Consider the following 13,164-nt stretch of genomic DNA (forward strand, 5'->3'; position numbering starts at 1 on the left):
AATGGATACAATGCAAGCCGCCTTTAAAGAAAATCTCCACACCCTGAGAATTGAAATGCATGAAAAAATAGATTTAAAATACAACTCTTTAAAGGAAGAAATTTCCACGATCAGAGCTGATATGACAACCATGAATAGCTCTCTGACATCCATAAACTCCGCAATTGAAACCATAACACAAAGAGTGGACCATATGGAATCCAGAATCTCTCGCCTGGACGATGAAGCAGCTGACAACAACCAGAAAATGACCACACTCCAAGAAAAGGTGAAGCTTCAGGGAAGATTACTCCAGGAACTAATGGACAAAGACAAGAGATATAATCTGCGTATAATTGGAATAGAAGAAGGAGCCGAATATCAGAGCAGAGGGCTTAATCATGTTCTCAATAAAGTTATTGCAGAAAACTTCCCCAATCTCACAGGGGACCCCATCCAGGTAACCGAAGCCTATAGGACACCTGGCAGGCCAGACCCCAGGAAAACCACCCCAAGGCACATAATATTCAAGACTACAGACCTCAAGATTAAAGAGCAAATTCTGAATTCAGCCAAAGCGAAGAAGGAAACTTTTTTCAATGGGAAGAGGATTCGAATAACATCCGACTTATCCACACAAACTTACCAAGCTCGAAGTGAGTGGAAGAACACCATCCAAGTACTTCAGAATAACAATTTACAACCTCGGATCAAATATCCAGCGAAACTGGAGTTCACATTCGAAGGGAGAACCAGATCTTTCCACACCAAAGAGGAGCTAAAGGAGTATGTGAATAAAAAACCAGCCCTACAGCGAATATTAAGAGGGGAAGCCCACCCAACAGAGATCGTAAAAGACACACAGACAGATTCAGAAAGAAACTTCAATAGCCAAAGTCCAGCAGAAACACAAGCTCACTAAAGACAAGAAGAAAAAAAAAAAACAACAGGAAAAAACAGCCCAACAAGAAAATGGAAGGAGAAAAAACACCCTTATCCTTGATCTCTTTAAATATAAATGGCTTAAACTCCCCGATCAAGAGGAGCAGACTGGCAGAATGGATCCGCAAGCAAAAAGTTGACATCTGTTGTCTACAAGAGACCCACCTTACAGCAAGGGACAAAAACAGGCTTCGAATGAAAGGATGGAGCAAGATCTACCAAGCAAATGCACCCACCAAAACGGCAGGTGTAGCCATCCTGATCTCAGACAAGCTGGATTTCTCTTTAAAGTCCACTCAAAAAGACAAAGAAGGACACTACATATTGATACAAGGAAAAATCCAGAATCAAGACATCACGGTGATAAATGTATACTCACCGAACAAAAGAGGCCCGACATATGTCAAGCAAATTCTCACAGAATTACAGAGCAAGATAGATGCAAACACAATCATAGTGGGTGACTTTAATACTCCTCTCTCTCCAAGAGACAGATCCAACACCCAGAGGATTAGTAAGGGAGCTGAGGACCTAAATAACACCATTGCCCAAATGGATCTAACAGACCTATATAGAACCTTCCACCCTACAGAGACCCAATACACCTTCTTTTCAGCAGCCCATGGATCATATTCCAAAATAGACCACGTCATAGCCCACACAAAGAACCTCAGCAAATACAAAAGAATTGACATCATCCCATGTATTATATCTGATCACAGTGGATTAAAGGTAACCCTCAACAACAAAGGATACCACAGAGCCTATACACACTCTTGGAGGCTAAACCCCACGCTGCTATCCAACACTTGGGCCACAGATCAAATTAAAGATGAAATCAACGAATTCATAAGCCACAATGACAAAGAAAACACATCACAAAGAAACCTATGGGACACAGCTAAGGCAGTACTGAGGGGCAAGATCATTGCACTCAGTACCCACATTAAAAGAATGGAAGCAGAGCAGGTGAATACCCTCACGATGAAACTAAAACAACTGGAGAAACAAGAAATGACAGAATCTAAAACGACTAGGAGGGGAGAGATTACAAAGATTAAAGAAGAGATAAATCTGATTGAAAATAGAAAGACCATTCAACAAATAAATAAGACTAAAAGCTGGTTCTTTGAGAAAATAAACAAAATTGACAGACCCCTTGCAAGACTCACAAAAAAAAGAAGAGAAGAGACTCATATACGTAAAATCAGGGACTCCACAGGAAAAATTACAACAAATACACACGATATTCAAACAAACATAAGGAGCTATTTCCAAAACCTCTACTCAACAAAAAACAATAATTTTACAGAAATGGATCAATTCTTAGAGAAGTACAAACTGCCCAAACTGAACCAAGAAGAAATAAATCAACTAAATAAACCAATAACTTACGGTGAGATACAGGAGGTAATCAAGAACCTCCCTACTAAGAAAAGCCCAGGCCCAGATGGATTCACCAATGAATTCTACAAAACCTTTAGTGAGGAGCTAATTCCAATACTCCTCAAACTCTTCCGCGAAATAGAAACGGAGGGAAAAATCCCGAACTCATTCTACGAAGCTAATATCATACTCATCCCCAAACCAGGCAAAGATCCAACAAAAAAAGAGAACTACAGACCAATATCACTAATGAACACAGATGCAAAGCTCCTCAATAAAATATTAGCTAACAGGATCCAGAAAGTGATCAAGAATATCATACATCATGACCAAGTAGGCTTCATCCCTCAGTCACAAGGATGGTTCAACATCCGTAAATCAATCAATGTAATTCACCACATAAACAGAACTAAAATCAAGAATCACATTGTTATCTCAGTCGATGCCCAAAAAGCCTTTGACAAAATACAACATCCATACCTATTAAAAGCTTTGGAGAGAACAGGAATAGATGGAACATTCCTCAAAACAATAAAAGCCATATACAACAGACCAACTGCTAATATCATATTAAATGGAGAGAAACTTAAATCATTCCCCCTAAACACAGGAACAAGACAAGGATGCCCACTCTCCCCACTTCTGTTCAACATAGTACTGGAATCCCTAGCCATAGCAATAAGGCAAGAGGAGGACATCAAAGGGATCCACATCGGCAAGGAAGAAATCAAGTTATCCCTATTCGCAGACGACATGATCTTATATCTCAAGGACCCAAAAAACTCAGTACCCAAACTCCTACATCTAATAAACCAATTTGGCAAAGTAGCAGGATACAAAATCAATCCACAAAAGTCAGCAGCTTTTCTGTACACCAGCAATAGACAAACAGAAAAGGAAATTATGGAAACGATTCCATTTACAGTAGCCAAAAAAAGAATAAAGTACCTAGGGATCAACTTAACCAAGGACGTGACGGACCTATTCAATGAAAACTACAAAAATCTAATAAGGGAAATCAAAGAAGACACAAGGAGATGGAAAGACCTCCCATGCTCATGGGTAGGCAGAATCAATATAGTGAAAATGGCCATACTGCCCAAATTGTTATACAAATTCAATGCAATACCTATCAAAATCCCAGCCACATTCTTCACTGAAATAGAGAAACCAATCCATAAGTTCATATGGAACAGCAAAAAACCTAGAATAGCCAAAGCAATTCTAGGCAAAAAACATAGTGCAGGAGGTATCACCATACCAGACTTCAAGCTCTACTACAAGGCCATCATAACAAAAACAGCATGGTATTGGTATAAAAACAGATCGGAAGACCAGTGGATTAGAATTGAAGACCCAGAAATAAAACCGCACTCTTACAGCCAACTGATATTCGACAAAGGAGCTAAAGACATACAATGGAATAAACATAGCCTCTTCAACTACTGGTGCTGGGAGAACTGGGCAGCCATATGCAGAAAACTCAAAGTAGACCCAAGCCTATCACCATGCACCAAGATCAACTCAAAATGGATCAAGGACCTCAACATCAGACCTGAATCCTTGAAACTACTGAAGGACAGAGTAGGAAAGACACTAGAACTTATAGGCACAGGAAGGAACTTCCTGAATAGAGTCCCAGGCGCACAACAAATAGGGGAAAGACTCAACAAATGGGACTACTACAAATTAAAAAGTTTCTGCACAGCTAAGGTCATAGCCACCAAAATAGAAAGACAGCCAACGATATGGGAAAGGATATTTACCAGCACAGCAACAGACAAAGGCCTGATATCTGTCATCTACAGAGAACTCAAAAAACTAAGCCCCTCCAAGCCCAATAAACCTATTAGGAAATGGGCAAAAGAGCTAAAGAGAGACTTCACAAGAGAAGATATAAAAATGGCAAAGAAACACATGAGGAAATGCTCAACATCCCTGCTAGTAAAGGAAATGCAAATAAAAACAACCCTGAGATACCACCTCACCCCAGTTAGAATGGCCTATACTCTGAACTCAGGAAACAACAAATGCTGGAGGGGCTGTGGGGAAAGAGGAACCCTTCTCCATTGTTGGTGGGAGTGCAAATTAGTACAGCCACTTTGGAGAACAGTATGGAGGTTTCTCAAAAAGCTCAATATAGACCTACCCTATGACCCAGCCATACCACTCCTAGGCATCTATCCTAAACAGCAAAACCCAAGATTTCAAAAGGACATTTGTACTTCCATGTTTATCGCAGCACAATTCACAATAGCCAAAATTTGGAAACAACCCAGATGCCCCTCCACAGATGAATGGATCCAAAAAATATGGTACTTATACACAATGGAATACTACATAGCGATTAGGAATGGTGAAATATTGTTATTTGCAGGGAAATGGTCAGAACTCGAACAAATAATGTTGAGTGAGACAAGCCTAGAACACAGAAAACAAAGGGGCATGATCTCCCTGATATATGACTGTTAACAAAGGGAGATGGAGAGACAGTAGAGACCAAGTCTGTGAACACTGTATATGTGCTTGATACATTGTATACTGCATATGGGTCTACCTGACCTAGACAAGGGATGGGAAAACAGGTTGTAAGATATCACAAGAAATGTACACAATGCCCTACTATGTAACTGCACCCTCTTTGCACAGCACCTTGTAAAAAAAAAAAAAATTTATGTTCAATTGATAATAAAAAAAAAAAAATATTTTTTAAAAATTAAATAATTTATACTTTAATTATTATATTAGTATGTAAAGTAAATAATTAAAATTAACTATGATATTAAATTTTAAACACGTTTTAATTTTTAACCATGTTAAAATATTTAACACAGTGATCTGTGAGTAGAGAGAGATGTGGACACAATAGGTTGATTACTCACATGACTAATATTTAATTTTTATAATATTTACAATGTTTATTATTGAAAGGTTTGTGTTTACTGAGGACTGGACTACATGTGCTGAATTTGCCCCACAAAGAAAAAGCTCATTGAGAAATATTTCATTGAGAAATTGTACACACACCTGGGCAATGATGTTCACTTTAACAGTGCAGACACATGTGAGGGAATCAGTAATATTCCCAACAGAAGCTCCAAAAAAGATGGCAAAATTATGCCATGGGTCTGATGAAGCCAACTGAAAAGCCAGGCAATGTCTGTTACTGACCCTGTCCAGCTGTAAGAGGAGGAAAAAGGAGAAGAGGGGGGAGGAGGGAGTGACAATAATTATGACCTCGAGGTCTCCACCTGCATTAGATCATTGAGGTAGATCCTGATCTAAGCAAATGCTGGCAGTTTTGGACTTTGGTAGTCTGTCCAGATCACAGGTCACCTCCTTATAGTTGGAATGAATTTCAAAAACATCATACAGATTAATCCAACTCTTTCTGCTATGCCTCAAGAGTTTTAGTAAACCTAGTACAAAAGTGAAAAAGAATAATAAAATTCTAGCCATATACAAAAGTGTAGAAAATAACAGTGGATTCCCAAGCATTTTTCATTCAGCTCCCAAGATTACCAACCTAAGGCCAATCTTGTTTCACATATATTCTCACTTACCCTTCTTACCTCCATATTATTTTAAAGCAAAACATGGACATCATATCATTTCAACTGAGTTATTCATTACCAGTTTTCAGAAGGCAAAAGTAATCAAGGGTTCAATTCAATAGCAAATGTATCAGTTGCACATCATTAAAGAATCATTCCGGGCTGGGAATATGGCCTAGTGGCAAGAGTGCTTGCCTCGAATACATGAAGCCCTGGGTTCGATTCCTCAGCACCACATATATAGAAAACGGCCAGAAGTGGCATTGTGGCTCAAGTGGCAGAGTGCTAGCCTTGAGCAAAAAGAAGCCAGGGACAGTGCTTAAGCCCTGAGTTCAAGCCCCAAGACTGGCAAAAAACAAAACAAGAATCATTTCTAGCTGGATGTTGGTGGTTCTTGCGTATAATCCTAGCTACTCAGGAGGCTGAGATCTAAGGATCATGGTTTGAAGCCAACCCAGGCAAGAAAGTATGTGAGACTCTTATTTCCAATAAACTATCAAAAATCCAGAAGTGTAGCTGTGGCTTAAGTGGCAGAGCACTTGTCTTGAGTGAATAAAGCTCAGGGACAGTGTCCAGACCCCGAGTTCAAGCCCCAGTAATAGCATACACACACACATATACACACACAAAGAGTAATAAATGAAACAGCATAATCTTCAGTGGATATTATCAGAGGCTCTTATTGAGGGCTCCATACATTGGCAGTGATATGCTCAGAACCAAAAGGAAGCCTGCCAGTGTATACAAGAGTAAACAAGGCCTACTTTTAGTCTGGTGACTCAGGGTTACTTTCCTCCTAATCCTTCTCTCACTAGTCTTGGGCCTGTGCCCAAAATGCTACATTACATTACTCCCTTTGATTTGTCATCACTGTAAGACTACTTAAAGTAGGACAAGTGGGACATTTCATCATCAACACTTCACAGTTTTAAATAACCCTTTTCTCATCATAAAAGTAACATGAATTTATTATAGATTATTTGGAAAACCATACAAAAGGCCCAAAGAAAACAGTTTTTTTCAGGAGCAATTTGTATTTTTTTCATGAGATCAAATATTTTATTTATTTTTAATTATTGTATTATTAAGTAGTTCTATAAAGAGGTTATAATCCCATAAGTCAGATTATGAATATAATGCTTCCTGGACAATGTCACCCTTTCCTTCACTCTTCCCCACTGTTCCCTCCACTGTCCCTCGCTACAAGTTACATAGTTCATTTTTTACATTTGTATATTGAACACAATGGATCAACCATTTTAGCTTCCACATTTAAGTGAGATAGTGTGGTATCTGTATTTAGTTGCTTGACTTATTTAACTTTGTGCAGAGGTCTCTAGTTCCATCCATGATGTCATAAATAAAAGGAATTCCTTTTTTTTTTTTTTTTTTTGGTTAGTCCTGGGGCTTGAACTCAGGGCCCAGGCACTGTCCCTGAGCTGCTTTTGTTCAAGGCTAGCACTCTGCCACTTGAGCCACACTGCTACTTCTGGCCGTTTTCTATATATGTGGTGCTGAGGAATGGAACCCAGGGCTTCATGCATGTTGTCAAGCACTCTATCACTAAGCCATATTCCCAGCCCATCCTTCTTCTTTTTTATGGGCCTAATATTTCATTGCGTATATGTACACATTACTTTATGTATTCATCAGTTGATCATTACTTAGGTTGTTTTGATTTGGGGCTATTGTGAACAATGGAATGGAAGAGCAGATATTTCTTTGGTTTACTAATTTCATTTTTCTTTGGATGTATACAAAGTTGTGGGTTTGCTGGATAATGTGGTAGTTCAGTTTTTAATTTTCTGAGGAACTGCCACACTGTTTTCCACAATGGCTGCACTAGTTTACATTTCTACCAACTGTGCAAAGCTTCATTTTTCTCCAAACCCTTGCCAAATCTTGTTATCTTTAGATTTTTTGATAACAGCCATTCTTAATGGGTGAGATCGTATCTCAGTTTTTTATTTGCAATTTCCAGATAGACATTTTGAACATTGTTGCATATACCCACAGGCCATTTAATGTCTTCTTTTCATTTTAAAATTTACTTTATTGTTATTATAGAAGTAATGTACAGAGGGGTTACATTTACGTGAGTCAGGTAATGAGTACATTTCCTTTTGTACAGTGTCATCTGTTCCCTCATTCTCTCCCATTCCCTCCCTCCCATCTCCACTCACGAGTTGTATATTTCACTTACATGAATGTCCAGTGCACTCCACTGCTACACTGAACGTATTAAGTACTCAAAGTCAAAGGCCTTTTTATCATCCTACAATGTCATCTATGTGGGGGCATTTAGATTGTTCCTTTTGAGGTAGAGTTTTAAAGGTAAAACTCTGTGTATATTACTGTTGATTTCATAAGAAAGTAATCATAGGAGAGATAGCTAAGTCTAAACATATTTATATTTTAAAGATTTCTCTCTCTCTCTCTGTGTGTGTGTGTGTGTGTGTGTGTGTGTGTGTGTGTGTGTGTGTGTGTGATAGCAAGTTGTTTAGAAAAACTGTCCTGAATTATCTTCCAATCTATGGTTAAAGGTTGTTTCCTTTCACCCTTACCAACATCATTTTCTTTTCCTTTTTGATGGTATGAGGATTTGAGCACAGGTTCTGGAGCTTGCTAGGCAGGTACTCTACAATTGGAGCCATGCTCCCATCCCTCTTTTGCTGTCAGGTATTTTTCAGGTAGAATCACTAATTTTTGTTTCGGGTTGGCCTCAGACCTCACTCCTACCTATTCTTCTTGTGTAGCTAGGATCACAGGTGAGCATCATCAGTCATAACTGGGATCACAGATGCAAACCACCGTGTTCAGCATATTGAGAGGGGGTCTCTGACTTTTGCTCAGGCTGGTGCTGATATTCTTGATCTTCACCACCCAAATAGCTAGTATTATAGGCACAAACCACTGTGCTTCAATATTATTTCTTCTAATAAAGTGAGTTTGAGGGCTGGGAATATGGCCTAGTGGGCAAGGGTGCTTGCCTCATGTACATGAAGCCCTGTGTTCAATTCCTCAGCACCACATAAACAGAAAAAGCCAGAAGTGGTGCTGTGGCTCAAGTGGCAGAGTGCCAGCCTTAGCAAAAAGAAGCCAAGGACAGTGCTCAGACCCTGAGTCCAAGCCCCAGGACTGGCAAAAACAAAACAAAACAAAGAAATGTACTCAACTGCCTTACGTATGAAACTGTAACCCCTCTGTATATTACTTTGACAATAAATAAGTAAACATTAAAAAAATAAAGTGAGTTTGGTTCAAATATGTACCTTTTTAACTTTGAGCAGATTAGTTCTACTCAGGATAGAATTTGGTAAGTTTCACTAGGGAGTGGTAGTGATGGGATAAATGAACAAAAAGGAGGGCCCTGCCATGCACTGGTGGCTCATGCCTGTAATCCTAGCTACTCAAGAGGCTGAGATCTGAGGATCACAGTTCAAAGCCAGCCCAGTCAGGAAAATCCATGAAACTCTTTTCTCCAATAAAACCACCAGAAAACCAGAAATGGCGTTGTGGCTCAAAGTGACAGAGAGCTAGCCTTGGCCAGAGTTCAAGCCCAACTGCAGACAACACAAACAAAACCACACACAAAAAACAAACAAACAAAAAGGAAGGTCCATGGGAATTGGTTAGGATACTTTACAAATAAAACTAAAATGCTATCTGAAAGCTGAGTGCATAACTTTTCTGACACAATGAGGAATCTTTGAGGCAAGAGTGAGGAACCTCCAGCCCTTGGTCATATATATTTCAAAATCATTTGAATCATGACCCATATGCTTCTGGTTAGCTGCCTGGGCCTGTATTGAGAATGTTATATGGCCTGTGAATGATGTTATAAATATCCAGTGGTCCTTGACAAGCAGAAGGGGCCTCATCTGAGAGTTAAAAGATATTACACACACACACACACACACACACACACACACACAGAGAAAGAGAGAGAGAGAAAGAGAGAGAGAGAGAGAGAATGCACGCGGGGTTCCCTTTACCCTAAGGAGAAAGGCCCAGAGGATGTCCTCTTCCTTTTTCTCAATTCTCAGAGTAACTATCACAATTCAGTTCAATCCCGTTAAAGACTCCTAAATGTGTAGAAGGAAGACCAATTCTTTTCAGGCCATGTGGCTTTAGTCATATTCACCACTTCTGGTCCCATTTCACCTTTAAGAAGGCAACAATAATAAGGCCTGGCCAATTTTACCTCCTTGAAGCTTTTATTTTAGAATTAACTAAAATAAAGCATTTGAATTTATTTTTATAAACTTTTTGACTTCTACAAAGAAGGGTGGCAGGGAACTTACATTCTAAATTTGGTAAGGTCAAAATTGAGCACAATAAAAATTCTTTAAATTGCCAATGAGTGCAGGAAGGTAATCACTTTTGACGCTTATGAGAATAAAGACGTGAAGGGAAATAATTCAGTTTGGCAAATAATTCAGTCGAACTGTTGCATCTAACTTCCCTGCCAAGTGTACAGACAACTTGTATCTAAGATGGTTTTGTTATGCTTCTATAATTGTATACTGGACCTTTTTTTCTATTGATGTAGCTCAGTTGGCTCAACATTCCATTGGCTGTTCCCACCACTTTCAAAATTCTAGGAAGCTATGCTTGCTTTGTGGTTGGAGGAACATACCAGGGAAACAGCCTGAACACTGAGTGGTGAGGCAGTTGCTTTCATCACCTTATAGAGATTGCAGTAAATGTTCAGAAAAAAATATGTAAAGTTACAGATTGTTACAAATACCAGCTATGATGCTTTATCTAGCACGGGTTAAGTTACTTCTCGCCTACTTGCAATTAATGTCACTGCTTTTTAATTCTAGCCAATGTTTTAAAACACTCTATTAAATTTTGAAACGAAAAGGAACATATGGAAATTTTCAAAAGAGGAAGGCAAGATCGTTTCTCTTCCATTCAGAATCCCCTTCCTCCACTCCACTTTCCTTCCCCGTTCTTTTTTTTTGGGGGGGGGGGCAGTCCTGGCGCTTGGACTCAGGGGTCAACTCTGCCACTTGAGCTGTCACAGCGCCACTTCTGGCCGTTTTCTGTATATGTGGTGCTGGGGAATTGAACCCAGGGCCTCATGTGTATGAGGCGAGCACTCTTGCCACTAGGCCATATCCCCAGCACCTTCTTCCCTGTTCTTAATCAAAGTTTACTATCACCAGGTCTGTCCTCTAAAAGTACTTATTGTTAAGGTGATCCCTTGGGTCTAAAAGTTCAGTGTCAAATTACAGCATATCTGGTCGGTTCCACCTTAAAAATTAAGTATAAGACGTTAATAAAAATCCCTCTGCTGGTGCAAAAGACACGTCTAAAAGTCTAGCCTTAGCTTTGTCTAACATTCGATTCGTAGAGTAGCAGATAAAGACAAATTAAATTTAAAATATATACCGTCCTCGAGTTAGAAGTCCTGATGGGTAGAACATCACCTCCAGCATTTTCACGACTTGGGGCTCATTAACTGGATAAAGACCCAGGCTAGGACGTAAAGTTCACCTGCAACTCCAAAAGAACCTCAGCACCCCAGCTCCTTGGCTGCCCCGGAGCCTGAAGAGGGTGTGTGTGTGTGTGTGTGTGTGAAGAGGTGTGTGTGTATGTGTGTGTGTGTAAAAACGGGAGTCACGAGACTAGAGCTCGACCCCCCCCCCTTCCCCTCCCAGCCAGACCCGTCCACCGGGGGCCCCACAAATCCGGAGGGGAATCAAATTTGGTTCGGCCTGGTGAGGGGTGTAACCTGCTGCGGAAGCTCTCCGTATTTAGGACAACTTTGGCTAGTTGGCTTCGGACACTCACAGATGTCCTTTTCCCACCCCCAGACCCAGTCTTCAAATCTACAAGTGGGAGGAGCAGCGGAGAGCACAGTCCGACCACGTGCTAGCTGACGCAGCGCGGCCGCGACTCCGACGACCGAGGAGGAGCTTCAGAAAACGGCGTGGGTGGAGGGACGCGGTCCGCAGCACGCATGCGCGCGTTCGCCTTTTTCCCCACCCCCACCCCAGCTCCACGCGACGCGGCGTGGTGACGCTCACGCGGCCCGAGGAGGGGCGTGGCCGGGCCCGGGGCGGGCCTCCGCGCTCCTCCCACCTCTCTCGGTCCAGACTCGGCCTCCTTCGCCCTCCCCCACTCCGGGCCCCGTCAGCGCGGGGGTGCCTTCGTCGCGCAGCCTCGCGTCGGCCCGGTGCGGCCGGGCCAGCGGGCAGATGCCCGGAGGTGCTGCTATCGCCGCCGCCGATTTGGCCGGTGGCGGTGTGGGAGGCAGGCGCCCCACCCGGGGCCGCTGAGTGTGACCGACGGGGCCGGGGGCCGCTGGGCGCCCCGGCGTCGGCGGCTGCGTGCAGACCATGTATTTCCTGAGCGGCTGGCCCAAGAGGCTGCTCTGCCCTCCGGGGAGCCCGGCCGAGGCGCCTTTCCACATTCAGTCGGACCCGCAGAGGGCTTTCTTCGCTGTGCTGGCCCCGGCCCGCCTCAGCATCTGGTACAGCCGAGTAAGTAGAGCGCCGCCGCCTTTCGTCGCCGCCTCCCCGGCGTCCCAGCACCGTCCCACTCGCAGCCGGGGACCCCAGCCCCCTGTGCGCCGGACCTTCTCGCCCTCCGAGGCCGAGAAAGTCGCTTCTCTCCTGAAATCGCGGCGCCTCCCCGCGTCGGACCGACCGCCGCGTCGCGCGAGGAGCAGACCCCGCGCTCTCCCTCAGCCGAGCCCAGGCTTGCCCCCTCCCCCGCTCACCCCCCCCCCCCCCCATCCCGCTGGAGCAGATTTGTTAGAACTTTCTTCTGGTGGAAATCTGGCCGCTGGGGTGTCCCAGCTCCCCCTGGCTTTCAGTCTAAAGGTTGTTGTGCTGGAGTTAGGGAAAGCCTTTTTGGGCTTTTCCCAGTATTAGACTTCACAGGGCGGTGGTAACTTACTGCTCAACAATCAGAGATCTTTTTTATTACTGTTTTTCCCTAAAGGTCTAGTTATTGAGCTCTCCGCCTGACCCCCAGCGTCTCTTAGCTCCACTTTTAGGTTAGTCCCTTTATCTGTTGCACTTGGACTACGGACAATTAGCAGGGGGGTTAGGAGGAACGGAAGTAGAACTCCAATCTGTCTGCCCTACTCTCAGTGACACCACCTGGAAATAAGACTGGGAGAGCGCTTTGGACCCAATGCTGGATTTGCTTTGAGTCCTGAAAACCTTTTCTTCTTGTAGCTAATTACTCGAAATAACTCGAAAAATGTGATGCAGAAAACTGTAGAATTCAGAGGATAAAAATGCTTCCCCCTTCCCATTTTCCTTCAACGGTAAGAGTACCAATC

The 13,164-nt window shown here is 42.5% G+C and overlaps 1 protein-coding gene across 5 annotated transcripts in view; it reads left to right on the top strand.

The window, feature by feature from the left end:
• The first annotated feature begins 11,964 nt into the window (after positions 1-11,964).
• Ric1 (RIC1 homolog, RAB6A GEF complex partner 1) overlaps positions 11,965-13,164 on the top strand; it is a 90,913-nt gene continuing 89,713 nt past the window's right edge. For 4 of the 5 annotated variants that reach the window (XM_048345807.1, XM_048345977.1, XM_048345855.1 and 1 more), the window contains exon 1: positions 11,965-12,355. In XM_048345807.1, the coding sequence (XP_048201764.1) occupies positions 12,212-12,355 (144 nt within the window). In that variant the 5' untranslated portion in view covers positions 11,965-12,211. The remainder of the gene's footprint in view (positions 12,356-13,164) is intronic. The other variant, XM_048345778.1, reaches the window with a different exon arrangement.

Source organism: Perognathus longimembris, chromosome 1 (assembly GCF_023159225.1).
Source record: "Perognathus longimembris pacificus isolate PPM17 chromosome 1, ASM2315922v1, whole genome shotgun sequence".
Classification (NCBI taxonomy): Eukaryota; Metazoa; Chordata; class Mammalia; order Rodentia; family Heteromyidae; genus Perognathus; species Perognathus longimembris.